Source organism: Numenius arquata, chromosome 2 (assembly GCF_964106895.1).
Source record: "Numenius arquata chromosome 2, bNumArq3.hap1.1, whole genome shotgun sequence".
Lineage (NCBI taxonomy): Eukaryota > Metazoa > Chordata > Aves > Charadriiformes > Scolopacidae > Numenius > Numenius arquata.
The window spans coordinates 53,912,942-53,933,450 of NC_133577.1; the positions used below are offsets into that span (position 1 = coordinate 53,912,942).

Sequence of the window (20,509 nt, forward strand, 5' to 3'; positions counted from 1 at the left end):
AGAGATCTACTTACTCAGGCCAAGCTGAGCAATCTCTTCAAGCTCAGCTTCTGTCTTTGCTGCAGCAATAGCATGAGGCAACTTCAGGGTGAATGGAAGGACATCCCTGTTGTCAAAAAGAAAAGCAATTATGGTTTTCATGACAACATCCATAGTTTTAAAAGCGTTTGTTTTCAACACTGGCAGTAGCTGAACTCTGACTCTTATTTTCTTCTTGAGCTGTGGCAGGTAGCAAGAGCCTTAAATGCGTTACCAACCCTAGGCCTGCTTTACATTGCAAAGTGGTGTGAAGTGCAAAAGTCAGTCAAGTCCCCAGGACTCTCTTTAGGCTCATTTTCCACAATATTTTCTCTCATTACATCAGCAGGTTTTACACCTGGTCTTTTACAAGCATACCAGTGAGATGCAGAAGTGTTATCTGCCCTTAACCTTTCAATGAAGCTTCTTATTTTCTGAATATGCTGTTGCTTGCTCTCGAAGTTCAATTCCAATTCTCAGAATAAAAATTTAAATGAGTACTCGGGCAGCTACCTAAAAATTTCTAAGCTGGGATGTTCTGGTGCTACTCTGTCCTAGGCTGAAAACATATTTCATTTAAGAAAGTCTTCATAATTTATTCTCATATGTGGTTTCTCTTCACTGCATACTAGAAGTTCAATGCATGGTCACAAAGGGAGATGCATAAATGCAGGAACAACAACATAAGCCAAATCCAGTCTAAAAAGCTTTTATACAGAGATTTTAAGGGAGAAAACTACTTAAACCACTTGTACATTGTATGAGTACTACCATCAACCAATACTATACCTCTTTCCTGCCCAGTCAGTACTGATGCACGCTCAAACAACAGCGCATGCTAAACTGCAAAATCCGTAGAAATATCTATGTAATTAAGAGTAAATATGAACAAATGGAGCACAGGAATCCTACACACAACTGGTATCAGTTTGTTTTGTTTGGTTTTTTTTTTTTTTTAAGCTGTGAACAAGCCAACCATCTGTTGTAGCACAGACAGCTAGTGGGATTTTATCACAAATATTCTCTATGCTGTACGTTAACTTGTTGAAAAAAAAAAAACACCACCACTCAAATTCAAGTCAAGCATACGCGTGAGACTTTTTAGCCAGTGTATCAGTATTTGAAAAGACACTTTCAACACTGTACCACAGATAATCTAGACTCTAGAACATCATGGACTCAGTACAAAGATAGGTAACCCTTGACTCCTCACACAAACCAACTGGGTATCTGTTGCAAAAAATTCCCTCTGCTTTTAGGAAATCTTCCTGGTTTTACTGTGAGGTACCAAATGGTACTTTCTTTCTCAGGATAACTACCTCTCTGCTTCTTTAAATAGTCTACACATTTTCCTCTCGCACCCCCAGCAATGTTAGACTGCTGCCTGAAGGCGACAAGGAAGCTGGGTAGATGCTGCCGCTTAAAAAAAACATTAGAAACAGAACATTAGAACAGAAACACTTAGGATGTTTCTCAACCAAATGCGGAAATAAGCATCCGCTTCCAAAAGTGTACCCACAAAGAAGCAAGCTTCATTTACTAAAATCTCTGGACAGGTTTGCAGCCGAAATTGTCTTTATTACTGGTATCTGTGGATGGGTTTGCAGCTAAAGCTGTGTTTAAGAAGATGCACTAGGAAAGCTTTAACACCATGTCGAAGTTGTGATGCCCACTCTTCTTGCTTCCTTCCCCTTCCTTAAAGGGCAAGAAGAGGAGAACGATAAATGGGTGACGAGCAATTTGTATATATGCTTGCTGAACGGGAGGCCTGACTGCATCAGGACACCAAACACACGGGGCTGACCCAAATACCTTTAAGAAAATTAAAACCACTTCACAGAGAGAGGCTCTTGGTTATGAGACTCGTGAACAAGGCAACATGCTACCGTGTGGTTGTGGGCTTACTAGTAGCAAGCAAGCATTGCATTGCCGGCAATGTGCACTGGCAGCCCAGAAAGCCAACCGCATCCTGGGCTGCATCAGGAGAAGTGTGGCCAGCAGGTCACGGGAGGTGATTCTGCCCCTCTACTCTGCGCTCCTGAGACCCCACCTGGAGTGCTGTGTCCAGCTCTGGAGTCCTCAACACAGGAAGGACATGGACCTGTTGGAACGGGTCCAGCGGAGGGCCACGAAGATGATCAGAGGGATGGAGCACCTCCCCTATGAAGACAGGCTGAGAGAGCTGGGGTTGTTCAGCCTGGAGAAGAGAAGGCTCCGGGGAGACCTCATAGCAGCCTTCCAATATCTGAAGGGAGCCTACAGGAGAGCCGGAGAGGGACTCTTTGTCAGGAAGTGTAGTGACAGGACAAGGGGTAATGGTTTTACATTGGAAGAGGGGAGATTTAGATGAGATATTAGGAGGAAATTCTTTCCTGTGAGGGTGGTGAGGCACTGGAACAGGTTGCCCAGGGAAGTTGTGGATGCCCCATCCCTGAAGGTGTTCAAGGCCAGGCTGGATGGGGCTTTGAGCAACCTGGTCTAGTGGAGGTGTCCCTGCCCAGGGCAGGGGGGTTGGAACTGGATGATCTTTAAGGTCCCTTCCAACTCTAACCATTCTATGATTCTAAGTGTGAAGCAATTTGGAGCCTTCAGCGAAAGAAAGGAAATAAACTAGTGCAAAGAAATCTACCCTTGCTGCATGCTCCCTGTAGGCCCTTAAAGTGAATTTTCCAGAGCCTGGCTAGTGCGCAGAACTGAAAGGGTGACAAGCTAAGGAATCTCTCATCCTTAAATTGCTTTTAAATGCAGTTTCAGCTCATTTCTTTATCCGAGTGCTGACCAATTACTTATGTGGTATAAACACTTCTTCCATCGCATGCATGTAGAGCTTGGCAAAATGGAGGCCTGTAACAAAGGAGGTCTAGATGCTCCTCCACCACAAACAAAAACATTAAGTACAGCAACCTAAGTGCATCCCTAGTGAGCGTTTCCCACACCAGAAATTGCCACTGTCAGCACTAATTGGCAATTAGTGGCTGCAGTAAAAGGGCCAAGACCAAGAGTTGTCTCTCCCCCGTTCCTTCAGAAAACGTGCAGGTGTGCGGTTTGGCCATGTCCTGCCTGTGGATATATGTATATATGGATATATGTAAGGCTTAAGCATCAGTCTGGAAGTTTTCACCAGTAAACTAAAGTCAAATTGAAAACAACCTAAAAGATAAAAAGCACCAACTATTTTTTTTTCTCTGCATACCACCTGGAACACAAGTTGGGGAGCCATAAACTAGAAATCTGATGAGGCTATTTTCGTTGTTCACAATTTACGTTCACATCTCAGCTATCATATTCTACACCGGGATCTGACATTCTTAACTTATGCTCCAAAAATGCTTTTCACTAGCAATTCCAAGAAATGGACATTGCAAGATAATTTATGGTGCTTAGTAAATGAGTTACAGAGTGTTTAAGAAAGCACTGCAAGATACCAGCTAAAGTAAAGTTCAATTTGGCAACACCTCACAGCTGGGTGGGTAACATAACAACAGCCCTCCGATAATCGGCACCAAATAAGACAGAGGGAGACTTGCTTCCAGTTCTCGTCTCTTATTTCTCCCATTACCTTCTAAGACTACACAGGAATATTTGTAGATTGACAATACAAAAGTCCTTGAGATTCTTTTTTTCAAGACATTCTAGCAAATGCGACTCAGAACAGAACACCGTCTTACCTGCTAATACAGTAGAAAGCAATGAGCCTGAATAAATCAGCAAAACTTATTCCAGACCCCTCCAAGGAAAATGCTGCAAAGAAAGTTACAAGAGGGAAAGAATCACACATCTATCCACCATTTCTTAAAAATGCTTAATAAAACGCTTCTCAGATTTTTTGCATAAAATTAATAAGTTTGCACCATCAAACTAGCTACTGTTTGGTTAAGGAAAAACAACTGTGTGGAGGAGTACATGTCTCTGCTAAAGGCATTTTCAAGAATACACTGATAGTCTTGGTAGTGGTTTTGGTTTTGTTTTCCAAACATATGGTCTAATTCCTGGGAACCCGATTAAATGTGATCAAAATTGCACAATGTTTTGCTAATAGACAATAAATCAATAACCGAGGTGTTGTTTGCCCAGGGTACTAATATACCTAATTTTAAATCTCTTAATTTCCTCCTCTTGCATTCCATCCTACTCACTTGTTTTCTCACCCAGATGTGTTAGTGCCTAATGGGAGATAAATTTTCACTCACTTCAAAAAAACCCCACAAACATTTAACCTGAAAACCCTTTAAAAAAAACACAAACTCAAGACAATTTTGCTTCATGCCATTGCTTTATATAGTGGGGGAGGAAGACACATGCTATGCCTTTCATTTTTTACCACTCCATACCATTGTTTCTTACCGATATAAATACTTGGTCATGTAATAACGACATAGAAGTGATTGTCACTTCACTTACGTTAAGCGTGCTCTGATTCCAGTGGCAAATCTTACCCAACGACTACAAAGATCAAAGCACAAGAGGCTCCCAGAGTGAAATGATCTAGATCTTTTGCCCATGGACGTGACTGAGACCAGATCAGAAGGGAGAGCATTTGTGAAATATAACAGTAGCACAAGACAGGTTCCTGGAGTACATGAACACCCGTCTCTTAGAGTCTCGGACAACTTCTACAAAGGGGTGAATGTGAAGTTTGTGATTGCTTCAGCCCACCCCTGAGTTAGAAAAGCCGGATCATGGGGGTGAATCTCCAGCTGGTGTGATGTGCACACTGTCGCTGTTTCGCTGGTAGAGGAACACTTTTTGAAATTCATCTCCCAAGGAGAGTACTTCGACCGCTGCAGATGCTTCAGACATCTGGGCTGAAACCAAGCAGACTCCCAGGCTTGGTGGGGAAAGCCAAAAGCCACACAGCGGCTTTGGATACCTCAGCAACGCCTCTCAGTGAGTAGTGAGAGTGTAATTTTGTCAGTAGTCCATGCTGTAAGACCAGCTTCCCCCCACCAAGGTTCCAGTGCTACTGACTATAAAGCCTGCACGCGAACCAGAAGAAAACTTAAGTCAGGTACTGATCTTTTATCCAACCCTTACACAGAAAGACAGATCAGCCTGGTCTTTTATGTGCCTGGAAAAAGGAATTTCTTTAAAAGAGACACTAATAATGCAGACAGTAAGCAGGTGATGTAGGAGCGTGCTAAGAGACGATGACTCTTCAGATCCCTGACTAGAATTAAAACCTCAGCTATGACCGGTGAGTAAAAACATCAGTAGATACTTCCCCCTTGTGGTAAAGTTTTATTCATGAAAGCCAGTATATTTATATTATTTTATTTCCTAAGACGGGAGAGAGGGAATTCATTTGCACAATAAGCCTACAAACACAGCCTTAGATCACACTTAGACCAACTTGTCATTGATAGCTTTCTCTTCTCTTTGCCATGCCTTGTTTGTAACTGGAACCAAAACCAGACACACAGAATTAATTTTTAGTTGCCGGGGGCAGAGAAGGGAAAGGTAAAAAGGAAAAACTCAAATACAATTATCTCCGTTTACTAATAGAAATAGAATTTAACTACAGACACTCTGCTTTAACTAATACTGTTGCTGGTTTTCTCCAGCTTTCACTTTCTTCTTAAAATGAACCATTTGCTCCACTTGCAGTCTCTGCACCACATATACTCACCAGCTACAGCTTCCTTTTTTCATTCCTGTATCTCAGCCATAGCCCTGAGGGTGCAAACCAAAAGCATTGGTGCCTAAGTTATCTTTTGTTCCATTTTACCGGTTAGAGGAAAGGGTGTAGCCAGAAATAGACACGTAATACAAATCCGCTTCTGGCTTTGTGGCTGGTGTTGCGTGAGGTTTTTGGCTTTTATGACAACAGGACATTCTTCAATGACTGCAGCCTGCTAGGGAGAGATGGGATCCACCTGTTTAGAAGAGGCAAGGGAATCTTTGGCAGTGGGCTGGCCAACTTGGTGAGACAGGCTTTAAACTAAGCAACTCGGGGGGTAGGTTCCAAAGTGGCAACAATCATGCCACTGCAACCATCTGGAGAAAAAAGCCAGGCCAACCTGGGCAGCAACAAATGTTCCTCAGTTGCCTCCCAAGATGTGAACTGGAAGAACAACCACCTCAAGAGTATGCATACCAATGCATGCAGCCTGGGGAACAAACAGGAGGAACTGGAGCTCTGCACCCAGTCAGAAAGTTATGATATCATAGGAATAACTGAAATGTGGTGGGAAAACTCACATGACTAGAGGATCACCATGGACAGCTATAGGCTGTTTCATAAGGACAGGCTGGGAAGAAGAGGAGGAGTCATTGCGCTCTATGTTAAGAAGAACCTTGAATGTATAGAAGTCAACTATGGTGATTGTGGAAGCCCTACCGAATGCCTCTGGGTCAAGATCAGAGTGTTCGTCTCCAAGGGGGATCTTACAGTAGGCATCTGCTACCAACCTCCGAACCAAGACACGAAGGCCAATGAAGCAACATTTGGATCATTTAAGCAAGTTTCGAGGCAACAGAACCTGGTCCTTATGGGTGATTCCAACTACCCAGACATTTGTTGAAAGAACAACATGGCAGCTCACAGCTCCTGGAACATGTAGAGGACGGCTTCCTCATACAAACGTCAGATGTGCCAAGCAGGAATGAGGCTGGACTTGCTACTCACAAACCAAGAAAACCTGCTTTGTAGTATCTCGGTTAGTCATAGCCTTGGCTGCAGCGATCACAATATTGTGGAATTTGGGATGCTGCTGAGCACGCTGAATTTTTTAGATTTCAGAAAAGCAAACTTTAGCTCGCTCAGAGCTCAATTGGGAGGGATTCTGCGGGAAGCTTCCATGGAGGATAAAGGAGTTAGCGAGTGCTGGGTGTTTTTCAAGAACCCTCTCCTGGAACCACAAAACCAGATAATGCCCTTTAAAGATAAGGGAAGTAGGTGGAGCAAGAGACCCCCTTGGCTTAACTGTGAGCTTCCGAGTCTGCTCAAAACCAAAAGAGAAGCGTATCAGAGAGAGAAAAGTGGACCAATACCCATTGAGAACTACAAGGGCATTGACAGGGCATGCAAAGATGCGGTTAGAAAAGCAAAAGTTCACCTTAAATTGAAATTGGCCAGAGATGTCAAAACCTGCAAGAAAGGGTTCTTCAGGTACGTAAACTACAAGCAGAAACAGAAGGAAAATACTGGCCCGCTGTTAAGCAGGAGAGGTGAATTAATCATCAACAACACTGAAGAGACAGAGGTTCTCAACGCTTTCTTCACCTCTGTCTTTACTAGCACCGTTGGGCCCCAGGCCTTGGGAACAAAAATCCAGGTTGATGCAAACACAGACCCACTGCCAGTGAAGGAAGAGCTGGTAAACAAATTATTACAGGAGCTTGACCCCTCCAAATTGATGGGCCCTGACACTATCCACCCAAGAGCACTAAAGAGAGCTGGCTGACATTGTTGTGAGGCTGCTCTCCATAATCTTTGAGAAGTCATGGAGATCGACAGACATCACAGAAGACTGGAAGGCGGCTAATATCACCCCCATCTACAAGAAGGGCTTAAAGGAGGATCTAGGAAATTGTATGCCCATCAGTCTTACTTTAGTCCCTGGGAAAGTTATGGAATGAATCCTCCTGGGGGCTATCACAAGCCAAACGAAGTACATGATTGGGAAAAGCCAGCACGGATTCACCAAGGGCAAATCGTGCTTCACAAACCTGATCACCTTATACAACACAGTAACCTGCTCAGCTGATATGGGGCGAGCGGTGGACATCATCTACCTGGATTTCTCCAAGGCTTTCGACGCAGTTCCCCACAGCATCCTCCTAGAGGAACTGATGTGTTAGTCTAGAGAGGTGGTCTGTGCGGTGGGTGGGGACCTGGCTGACAGGCTGCACCCAGGGGGTGGTGGTAAATAGCTCCTTTTCAAACTGGCAACCTGTCACAAGTGGGGTGCCCCAGGGACTGACACTGGGCCCAACGCTGTTTAATAGCTTCACAGGTGATCTGAATGATGAGATCAAGTGTACCCTGATGAAGTTTGCTGATGATACCAAACCGAGTTGGGAAGTGGACACTTCAGAAGGGAGAGCCACCCTGCAGGAAGACCTGGATAGGTTGGAAGAGTGGGCTAACAAGAACCTTATGAAGTTCAACAAAGACATAATCCAGGAGTGCAGCACAGACTGGGATCTACCCAGCTGAGGAGCAGCTCTGTGGAAAGGGACATGGGGGTCCTGGTGGACAACAAGCTCAATATGAGTGAGCAGTGTGCTGCTGTGGCAAAGAAAGCCAACAGGATGCTGGGTTGCATCAACAAGGGCATCACCAGCAGAGGTAAAGAAGTCATTATCCCACTCTACTCTGTGCTTGTCAGGCTTATACCTGGAATATAGTGTTCAGTTTTGGTCTCTTCTATACAAAAACACACATGGATGGGCTGGAGAGGGTCCAGAGAAGGGCCACCAAGATGATCAAGGGACTGGGAAGCCTGTCATATCAAGAAAGGCTGAGAGAATTTGGTTTGTTCAGTCTTGAAAAAGGAAGGCTTAGGGAAGACCTTGTCATCATGTTCCAGCATTTAAAGGGTGGCTACAAAGAAGACAGAGACTCCCTTTTTACAAGGAGTCACATGGAAAAGACCAGGAGTAATGGGCACAGGTTACTCCTAGGGGAATTCCAATGGGACACAAGGGGAAAAATTTTCCCAATGAGAACAATCACCCACTGGAATAATCTCCCCACGGAAGTGGTGGACTCCTCATCATTGGCCGCTTTTAAGATATGGCTGGACAGGGTGCTGGGCCATCTTGTCTAGACTGTGCTTTTTGCCAAGAAAGGTTGGACCAGGTTCTTTTTGAGGTCCCTTCCAACCTGATATTCTATGATTCCATGGTATTTTTCACACCTTCCCTCTAAAGAGATGAGCAGAGTATTGTTTTGAAACTGACTGGATCTTTAACATTTGCTCATTTCTATTAGAAAACAGGGAACAAATCTAGTTGGAATTAAAAAAGAAAAATCATTGATCTCGGATCATAAACAGTTCCAAAGGGTTAAAATCCTTCTAGTTATTACATTAAAAAAAAGCATACCACACCCAGATTTGTAGACAGAGAGAGCTCATGACAGGGTTGCATCCAAGAACAGTTCCCTGAGCACAAGGAAATGCAAGGTCATTTCATTGACAGCAGACAGGATTATAGACTGTGTTTCTACAGGAGAGGATAACTACCCATAATAATCAAGGAATCCTGGATTCAGCAAGGTATGTAAAGTAAGTATTCCAGTTGCATCCAGAACAGACTTAAGCATTTCTGTCTATCTTCCCTTCTCCAGGATATGCCCGACCCACTTGCAGAGCCCTCCGCAGACAGCATTGTGGGCAGTTTGTGACACTATTTGCAAGACTTTGGATATTTTCTGTTGTGGGTTTTACCAACGCAGAGTGCTCCTGGCTCATACAGGGCGACACCTAGCTGAAAAGTATGTAACTCACAACTTACTGTATGTGCTTTCTTTTACCGCAAATTCCTTTAGGCAGGACCCACAGTCACTGGGCAAACGCAGAGAGATGACTTTCTTCTGCAATCTTGCAGATTTCCTAACCAGAAATATCTGTTGCGGAGAAGGCAAGAGGACATAGTTTTAGCCTCATCACACATCCCTTAAGAGAGACAGGTTATAGACAAAAGAACCAGAAAAAACATCATGATCTCTGATCTCAGAATTTTACTCAGTATCAAGTTCATCAGCTTGGTGTAAAATGGCAGCAGAACACTTAGAAAAGCATCTCATTCTTCTATAACACAGACGTATGACACCAAATCCATTATGCCCTTCTCTGAGCTCTCCATTTTAACACGCAGCAAATCCCAAACCTACAGAGTCTGGAGGAGACTGAGGGTGGAGCACTCCCTATGTCCCACCAGCCCATTCATGCAGTCCTTCTGCACAATGATGGAGGCAACATCAGAAACGTGCCATCAGCCTCATCCAAGCAGACAGGGCCTGGTTTCCATCGTAGCAACTTTAATGCAGGCACCAGTAAAGGATAAAATGCTGTCATTTCCCATTTATATTGCGTTCTCGTTACAGGGGAAACACACCTGTTACATACAACCCTGGTTAGCAAGGTCCAGCTTTGGAGGTATAACGTCAGCAGTCTAGTTCTCAGTTCCAGAGGAACCCAAACTAGTCCCCCAACACATAAGCCCAGGTAATGGGTCACCCTCCAACTGGTCCAGCTGCCAGGCGTTCAGGAAGCCCTCACTCGGATTATCCAAAGCACAGAAGAAATGGGGGTGGGATGCTGGTTGGTTAGGGCTTTTTTGTTGTTTAACACTTATCAATCAATCAAGTGATAAACACTGTTTATCAAATAAGTTGAAGTGTAACTTCTTACCCCAGGAGGCTGGGCCTGCAGAATTTCCATGGCTTCAGCATCATTCAGACCAAGCTGCAGCCACACAGGGTGAGTATGGAGGAGCTTGTCCAATATGCTTAGCTTGTTGGATAGGCTGTCATATCCGGAGTCCCGGGGGCAGCTTTTCACATCATTTTTCTCAGGAGAGACGTTATCCATGTCCTTTACTAGACTGTGAAAAATTTGGAAAAAAAAAAAAAAATTAAGTTAGACATGCTAACCTCCTATAAACAATCACTCGGTTCAGCAAACAGATGAATCTTATCACAAAGCTCTGCTGGCACCCTGGACTGGTATTTCTCCTACTGAGAATTCATATAATTATTATACACAAAAAGTCTCTTATTCATAAGATATTTTTTTTTTCTTTCACTTGTTCTCAATTTAACAGCTAGCTTTAAGATAAGCCATAGCATTCTTCTATTAGCTTGTTGAAATTCGGCAATCACTTCAGATACGGGTGTATACACATACATAGAATCATAGAATCATCCAGGTTGGAAGAGACCCTTGGGATCATCGAGTCCAACCATCTACCCTACTCTACAAAGTTCTCCCCTATATCATATCCCCCAACACCACATCTAAACGTCTCTTAAACACATCCAGGGATGGTGGCTCAACCCCCTCCCTGGGCAGCCTGTTCCAATGCCCGACCACTCTTTCTGGGAAAAATTCTTTCCTAACGTTCAGTCTAAACGTACCCTGTTGGAGCTTGAAGCCATTCCCTCTCGTTCTGTCATTAGTTACCTGTACGAAGAGACCAGCACCAACCTCTCTACAGTGTCCTTTCAAGTAGTTGTAGAGAGTTGTAGAGAGTTGTACATCATCGATTGAACATTTCACCTCCTTTCTTTGTTCACATTTGGAAAAACTTCTCTTCAAAGCTATTTATGCAATTCAGATATTTTTATTCCCAGATAGATTGCAAGAGCTGCACTCTACAGAAATCTTCCTCTGTCCTGCCTGCCAGAAAAATCTGTTCGATACTCTTGACAACGGAGCAACCCACTACCTGTTGGCAAATCACCGCACCAAACACAAGCGCTTTCTGTTTGTTTGTAGGGATTATTTTCACAACAGAAGCTCACAAACTAGCATCACTTCATCTTCTCCCCGGACTACTGTCTCTGCTCCACCAGCCCTGCCATCTTCACAGCTGTGTATCCGTCTTTGTTCCCCTCTGCTAACGAGCGGTCAGAGACCTCAGTCAGGAGAAATGAAAGGAGGAGAAAAGAAAAAAAAAAAAATAAATTAAATCCCCCAAATAACCCTCCCTAAGCTTCATTAAGAAATGATCCTAAGTGGTAGTAATTTTTTATGGTCCGTACCCCAAATTCTCTAATTATTTACGGTTTTGCCATTTTGCCATGAAAGGTCCTTACTTCCCGTTTCAGTACTACACTTCCCAGAAGCAAGTAAGGAATTGTATATTTATGCTCCTAATTCCTTTGGCTCTGGATTGACTCCTGTGTGAGGAATAAAGGCCAAGTTAAGCGTGAACATGGCAAACTAGTGTAAGGTTAAAATTCATTTGGGGCAGGGCAGCTAACGTTGCTGTTCAGTAATGAAGTACAATTCTTGAAGGCTACTAATACTTGTTATGTGTTAAAAATCCAAATAAACAGAATACTTTGAGAACTCCTTTTGTTTATGCAAAGCTTTGCCGTCATTCAAATAGTACGGAACACCCAGTACGATTGCATGTGTGTCGCTGGTTCAAACTCCTTATTTCTGAGCTAGAAGCACATCCTGTGATTCTTCCAGTGCTAAAAAATCACTACACAACAGTTACTCTGGTAACAGCTTCCTGATGACAATACTTGAACACAGACAAAAACCCCTGCAAGCTCAAGATCCGACTCACTAAGGTGTCAGATGCAGAGGCTGCGTTCTCCCTAGGAACTTTTTCTGATGGCAGAAGAGGTTCCTGAGCAGCAGAGGGCAACGCAGCTGCATTTCCCCACTGCAAACCGCCTGGAAGCTCTCCTGAACTTTGTGTTTTGCACAGGCAGTAAGCGTCATTAACAGCCTTTACCACCTCCAGCGTGCCAGCTACTGTACCTAGAGCCAGGGGGTAGAAACTTCACAGGCACAGAAGCACCGAGTACTTACAAACAAATAAAAATTCCACCACCCCCTCCCAAACCCAACCTCACAACAAAACTCACCAACCAACCAACCAACCAACCATACTGTTTTTTTTCTAGCTTTGGGCAGCAACTTGCAGCATCTGCGGAAAGGGCTAGAGCGGAAAGTAAATGTGGTAGAGAACTTTCACTGCACGATCAGGTAAGAACAGGTACAATCACCGAAACTTTTCATTATCTGGATCTATTATCACCTTGATCACCTGTGTGCCTCTCCCTTTTTGTCCTCTTTCTCTGTTTGCTTATTTATGACATGATGCCTTTTAGATTTGCAAGGCATCTAAAATGCCAGGGATCTTTCCTCCTCGAGTGTCAAAAGCTTTTAGTAACTGCCACTATGCCTTCAAGGGGCACCAAATACACAGAGGCAGGTTGGCAGCAGAAGGGAAGTAGTGTTTACATCAGTTATGAAAGGGTTCTGAAACTGCCACAGCAGGAATCCCGGGTTCCCCTTTCAACCACAGCCCCAGCAGAACCTCAGTGTTGTAACGCGTGAATCTCCACGAAAGCCAAATCATGAATCATAAAAGGGTTTTCACGAGCCGTACCTCCAGTAAATATTGTTCAGAAACTTCCCACTCACCTTCAGAGCCAGTTAGCAACGTTACAAACCCAAGACAGCTGTGGCAAAAATGCGAGTTATACACTGACGTTGGCTGTGGGCTGAGCTAGACAGAAATTTCCATTTCCAAGAGGTGGAAGCTAAATGTGTTGCGGAGGGAACGTATCCGAGACAGAAAAATTTTTTGCCTACAAAAGAAAGTTACGCCACGTGCAAGAAAAGGTGCGTGACGGGTATCAGCTATAAGGTCTGGCACTGCGCGTTGCCGTGAAGAACCTAAAGCTGGGAAGGGGCTGCATGCGTACGTAGGGTCACAATGTTCCTCCTCAGTACGGCTAGATTAAGGTTGCCAAACACACCCAAACGGATATAAATCGGAAGATTCATTTGAATAGGGAGCTGTCAGGTTTTCGGAACCTCCAGATACTTGTATGCACAGTCCCTCCCACCTGCTGAGATCCAAGGAGGAATGCAACGGGTGAGCCCACACCTTACTGATCTAGATACACGCGCACCTCCTTCTTGCAGCTACTTCTGCCCCCTCAAGAAATAAGCCAAAGATTACAAGTACCTGATCTTGATGAGACCTTCTGCCACTCCTAACCACTACCAGTTCAAATGACCCCCACGCACCGCAGCTGGATCATAGAATCATAGAATCGTTCAGGTTGGAAAAGACCCTTGGGATCATCGAGTCCAACCATCTTCCCTACTCTACAAAGTTCTCCCCTACACCGTATCCCCCAGCACCGCATCAGTACTAGTACGTTACTGCAATCTGCAGGAAGGTAAACTAGGAACAAACAACACTTCAAAAAAAATTTATTTTCTATCCAAGTAAAAGAGGCAGAGAGAAAGATCAGACCTGATGAACTCTGGCAACGGCATCGCTTGGAAAAAACCCCGTATCTGGCACGCCCCATACAACCTACAGGAAGCCATTTCCCAAATTCCAGGAGGTAAAACACAGTCAAAAGTCCATTGATCCGCTCTGACAGCCGATTTACAATGGTCTAGCCCTACTGAGCATCACAGCCTGAGTTTGGCTTTTATTCTTAAAATTATTTTAATTAATGATCTGGGTGCTAAACATATATCCCTGACACGTGGGAGTTCTTGAAGCTTGTCATGTCTTCGAGACAGACTGTATATTTATTTGGGACTGAGATGTGTGTGTAACTTCTTTGTAAACAACAGCATGGAAAGAAGAAACATTTGAATTCCTCACAATCACCTGATTAATTCAGGTGTACAGAATAAGAACGCCAGCAAAATGTGCTGTATATTACGCAACAATTAAATTTATCTCCTGGTTTTACTTTTGAGGGTTTGAGGGGTTTTTGTTTGGTTTCCCCCCCCCCCCCTTTTTCTTTTTTCTTTCATTTTTTACAGTGACTCCCACTAAAAGGCAATCTGACTAGGTCACATTAAACTCAAAATCGAAACACAAATCAACCTCCACGGATGGTCTACTTTAATGCAGGGGTACTACACTGGTTCCTCTCCAGTGGGAGAGGAGTTTCAAACGCAACTCACAATGAATTGAAGAAAATACATGATCCGTGCAAGTTTCCTTTGACTTGAGAAAACCCCTAGGCCTGTGGGAAGCAAACAGAAGTATCTGCCAAGATAAACAATGCTGTGCTGCATCTTGATTAGACTTAGCTCACAGTATAAAGGACAAGGAACAGGTTGAAGCCTGTAACCGGGATGATCCTCATCCCCACAGGGCTGTAACATATACCTCGATCGTGTATCTGTGAAGCAAATGCTCCTGCCCTCCCGCTCACCACAGCAATTTTCTTTTGGTGTCTTCGAATCCTACCTATGCCTCTTGCTCTAGAACCTTGTAAAACCTAAGCTTTTAATGTTTCTCCCATTTTTTGGTGAGACTTGGGACAATGAGCAGATCCGCTCTCTGAAACTACCGCCAACCTCCTGCATGGACAAACACTCTGTCCCGAGGAATGGACTTTTCTCTCTTTGGAATTACAGACACAGTGAAGGTGCATCCAGCTTGCCTGCAACATCCTATCAGGGTCACCAACGCTGTTCCATGGGTTTCCTCTGTTGAATTAAACTCAACCAGCTGCTGTAGGATTTACACAAACACATGCACACCCCTCTCTATGGCAGAGCTCACCCACCCTTCTGAGGGCATGAGAGGAGTTGTAGGAAGGACCTAGGTGACCATGAACACTTAAGGGATTCAGTCTGCTCCCACACTATGGAGAAGGCTGGTTATCAGCCCAAATGAAAAAGCAACCTTGGGTTTAGCTTATCATCCCAGCTGCGCTCCCTAGTCAGGGGGAGGATCACAGTGAGAGGCCAGGTTTGATACTATAATGAAGATACGGACTTTAACTTGCACTTGAATACGTCCACATTTCCTCACTCCATTTTTGGCCTGGATTGGCCTCTGTTTTTTGGGTACTTGCACACCAGGACCATGTTACCCAGGGGGAGGGGGGAAGACAGAGAGAGAAAAGAGGTGGTCTGCTCCTTGCCCATGGCAGTAGGATGCTCAGCATCTCCCCAGCGCTTAACACGCCTTGCTGCCAACTCTTTGCCACGGTGCAAAGGTTTGCAAAACACAAGATTCATTGCTCTCCCACTCCACCGTTACGCAGCAGGAAGGAACATTCCTCTTGTTTCAAAAGAAAGGACAAAAAGAATGGCGATAGGCAGGTAAAGGGAATCTTTCTAAAATTGCAGATGAGCGTGAACCTTACTCCAGTCCCACCAAAGGCTCCCCACAGTTAACCCCATTGGAATCCTCACTGCAGAAGTGCCTGGATTTCTGTAAATCCTGCAGTCTAGCAGGCCTTAATCACACGTGCCTGGCCTGTACAGTCACAGTGAGAATGAGCTGGGAGAGGGCGTGAAGCCTCTGTTGAGCATTACCTGCACTCCCCAGCAGTCGGACTGTCACTTTCTTCTCCATCCTGTTACAGCTGAAGGGACGGGACAAAGCAGCTGGGGAAAAGGTTGTTGAATGGTGGGAGTGTTGATCTGCTTGAGGGTCAGAAGGCTCTACAGAGGGACCTGGACAGGTTGGATCAATGGGCCAAGGCCAATGGGATGAGGCTCAATAAGGCCAAGTGCCGGGTCCTGCATTTCCGTCACAACAACCCCAGGCAACGCTACAGGCTTGGGGCAGAGTGGCTGGAAAGCTGCCCAGCAGAACAGGACCTGGGGGTGTTGGTGGACAGCCGGCTGAACATGAGCCAGCAGTGTGCCCAGGTGGCCAAGAAGGCCAACGGCATCCTGGCCTGGATCAGGAACAGCGTGGCCAGCAGGAGTAGGGCAGTGATGGTGCCTCTGGACTGGGCACTGGTGAGGCCTCCCCTCGAGTGCTGTGTTCAGTTCTGGGCCCCTCACTACAGGAAGGACATTGAGCTGCTGGAGCGTGTCCAGAGGAGAGCCACCAAGCTGGTGAGGGGTCTGGAGAACAAGTCATAGGAGGAGAGGCTGAGGGAACTGGGCATGTTTAGTTTGGAGAAGAGGAGGCTGAGGGGAGACCTCATTGCCCTCTACAACTCCCTGAAAGGACGTTGTAGAGAGGAGGGTGTTGGCCTCTTCTCCCAAGGGAATCATGACAGGAGCAGAGGAAACGGTGTGAAGTTGGGGCAGGGGAGGTTTAGATTAGATATTAGGCAGAATGACTTTACTGAGAGGGTGGTCAGGCACTGGAACAGCCTGCCCAGGGAGGTGGTGGAGTCGCCATCCCTGGAGGTATTTAAGAAACGTGTAGACGTGGCACTTCAAGGCATGCTCTAGTGCCCAAGATTGTGGGGGTCTGGTTGTATGTACGTGTGTGTATGGTTGGACTCGATGATCTCAGAGGTCCCTTCCAACCATGAAGATTCTGTGATTCTGTGAATACTTGCCTGCCTATCAACAGAAGCAACTCACTGTGCAAGACACAGAAGAGAAGATGACTCTAAGTTAATAGCTGCTATGGAAAAACGTAGGAGACAAGCCTGAGTGCTGTTCAGTGCAAAAGAGGGAGCAAAGTTCTGCCCTTGTTTCTGTCATGGTAACAAAGCAGGAAGGGAATAAGCTGCTACAGCTGCCACCACCAGCAGCTGATCCTGCTGAATGATCCCTGAATCACTTCGCAGGCACCAAACATTCCAGGAAGGCTGGGGCTTTACAGCCTTCCCTGCAGAGGGACAGCAGCAGGCTTTTTCCCCCTCACCGTCATTCACAGAGACAACAGACATGCAGGGGTCCGAGGGCTCTCCAGGGAGACTGGGGGTCTCCTAAAAAACCATCCGTTTGCCACCAGCCACACCACGTGTGCTCCCCCATCCTACACGACCTGGGCTGCCGCTGCCTGCAGAAGCTCTCGTTTCCCCCCCCACCAAAGTTCACCAGTACAGCGCAGCTCAGAAATTTATCCCATTTATGCCCCTTTTCTGACAACTCCACTCATCTGCATGACTGAGATATGTGTCCCCAATGGAAAAAAGTCCAGGCATCAAACACTGTGGAGTATGGACACTGATGATATGAGTGTCCCACTTAATACACATTTTCACAAGCCTCTTTTTTTGCCTGGCTTTTACACGCTTACAACCCAAAGTCACAGGCCCAGTTACTCGAACCGTTCTCAATATTACTCAGGCCATAAAAGTAAAAAAGGGGAGACAAAGCCCAAAAAAATGATTCAAGGATTGGAGCATCTCCCTTATGAAGAAAGGCTGAGAGAGCTGGGACTCTTTAGCCTGGAGAAGAGAAGGCTGAGGGGAGACCTTATCAATGCTTATAAGTGTCTAAAGGGTGGGTTGAAGGAGGATGGAGCCGGACTCTTTTCAGTGGTTCCCAGTGACAGGATGAGGGGCAACGGGCACAAGCTGGAACATAGGAGGTTCCACTCAAATATGAGAAGAAACTTCTTTCCGGTGAGGGTGCCAGAGCCCTGGAACAGGCTGCCCAGGGAGGGTGTGGAGTCCCCTTCTTTGGAGATTTTCAAGACCCGCCTGGATGCAGTCCTGAGTAACATGCTCTGACATGCTCTGGGCAATCCTGCTTCGGCAGGGGAGTTGGACTAGATGATCTTTATGGTCCCTTCCAACTCTAAAAATTCAGTGAAATTCAGTGAAAACGTAACTAGAGAGAGGAGTATGAACCTGAAAAAGTCTTCACACAACCACAAAAAAAACCCAAAACACCCAACTGACCAGAAACAGAACAACAAAACCAACCAACCCACCCCCCCACGCCACAACACTACAGTCACAGACAGGTGATTCCATGTACTTCTGTTTCTGAATACAGTTGGAAGCTCTTTGCGACTGCTACCTTTCTAAAACTGTCCTGAGTGCACGCGGATATATGTCCAGGTGAAAAACAAGCAAGAAAAATAAAACGTTCCTTTTAGCTCACATTTCTCTAGATGCAGATCCAAAACCCGCATCAAGATACCAAACTTCTGAACAGCAGAGCACACAGTAAGAAAGGCAACCTACATTAATTATGAAGTTTTAAATTAACCACAAAGAAATAAAATTATGACAGTAAACACATCCTTGTGGGAAGTGTAGTTTAAACAAGAACTCCCAAAAACTTTAGTTGACACTACTGTCACCTTGCTCTGTAGTTCTATATAAGCAAAAGATATCAGTGCACAACTATTTATATAATTTAGAATCATAGAATCATCCAGGTTGGAAGAGACCCTTGGGATCATCGAGTCCAAGATTTACACCAACTTACACAACTTACAACAATTTACACCAACTTTGATACAACTTCTTCCATACATAGAAGCACACAGTCCAGAATTATGTAGTCAGGCAAAAATTGACCTTAATTCACGGAATCACGGAATTGTCAGAGTTGGAAGGGACCTCTAGATATCATCTAGTCCAATTCATATATTTAGATTTTGTATTTTACATTTATCACCTTAGAAGTGACAGAAAGGAATCAATTTCTTTTCATATTGGATGGCTGTTATTTCAATATGAGATCGAATTCAGTTAAGTAGTCATGGAAATTGCTTTATTCACTTTTTAATGTTAATATTTTAATAGAAATATATTTTTCACTCAAAATTAACAAATTCAGTGAAAAAAATCCGTAAAAGAAAAAAAAAAATCAGTTAAGAAGTCCCCCGGATCTGTAAAATTGGGAGATTTAATTGACTGTTTCCAGCTAAGTATTTCCATCAAGATTTTAGAACTAGTAGATCTTAGTCCTTCGCGCATATGGTATATTCATAGATAAAAGAAGCTTTTTCTTAACTGGAAATTAGTTAATGATCGTTGAAATTAATTAGCTGAATCCACCGAAATGGAGAAAGTATCCTTTCCACCCCTGTAAAAAAAGCTGTGCTTTCAAAAGCTTTACAACTTAAATAATATGCAACCAGGAGCATAGCCAAGGACCTTAATTAGTTCATATATCTTAGGTTCTTTACCACTTGGGCAACAAAAGTGCTGCTCAATGTTTCATTTAAATAATTTAAATATGTATTGTACTAAGTGTTAGCACATTTCAAACACTTTATAGCATTTATAAACACATTATAGTATTTATAGCAAGGAAAAAAAAAAAAAGCTAAAAAATATGGGTGTAATTCTAATTAACATACTATTATCCACTTCAAGGCAGTGAGTTAACGAAGAACAAAGCCCAACAGCTCCAGAGCTGGCCCAGCTCGTGCAGTCAGATAAAAGGAAACGCCTGCCTTGGTTGCTTTCCTCTTGCAACAAAATATTTCAAAAATAAGTATAAAAATGTGTTCTCCTGTTAACACAGTGATTAAAACATCGAATATCCTCCAGATGTCAATTTAACAGATGCTGCCAATCAAGCACAACTGCCATGCAAAGCCAAAACGCTGGTGTCCCACTATGCCCACTTACAGGTACAAGTTTAACATTACAAATTTCCACAGTCCATACCTACACAGCATGAACTATTTTAAAAAGCCAGAACTTTTATCTGCACTGTAAAATGCATCTCAAAACATTTCAAGGTTAAGGAAATGCCTCCATTTACTCAATCACTTTTCTTTTTCACGTGCAAGATACTCACATATAAGTGAGCACACAACCCACAAAAGCATCACCTCGTAACAGTTAATATTTTACTTCCTAACCTGAGAAAAAGAAAGAAATCATGTTATTGTGTGCTGAATCTTCACAGAGCCACTTGAAGCAATGGACGTTTTTAGTTTTTTCCAGCGTGAAAGCAAAGCTCATTGCCATAGACAATGGGAATAACATCAGTAGTTTCCTGTTGGAGACATTCATCAACACCCAAGGTTTGTAACATGGAAGCAGAAGTGAAGTTCAGTTGCTTTTAGAAGATATTAAGGCAAATACACAGAGCAACTGAATCTCTGGGCACTCCACCCGCACAAAGGCAAACTCCTTGAATCAAGAGCA

General features: G+C 44.3%; 1 protein-coding gene across 1 annotated transcript in view; it reads right to left on the bottom strand.

Moving 5' to 3' along the window:
* Nucleotides 1-20,509, bottom strand: part of RIN2 (Ras and Rab interactor 2) — a 93,107-nt gene that overhangs the window by 24,049 nt on the left and 48,549 nt on the right. The window contains exons 4-7 of the mRNA XM_074144267.1: nucleotides 10,377-10,569; nucleotides 9,478-9,589; nucleotides 3,687-3,759; nucleotides 15-106 (exon numbers count right to left, since the gene is read on the bottom strand). Coding sequence (XP_074000368.1) covers nucleotides 15-106; nucleotides 3,687-3,759; nucleotides 9,478-9,589; nucleotides 10,377-10,569 — 470 coding nt within the window. The remainder of the gene's footprint in view (nucleotides 1-14; nucleotides 107-3,686; nucleotides 3,760-9,477; nucleotides 9,590-10,376; nucleotides 10,570-20,509) is intronic.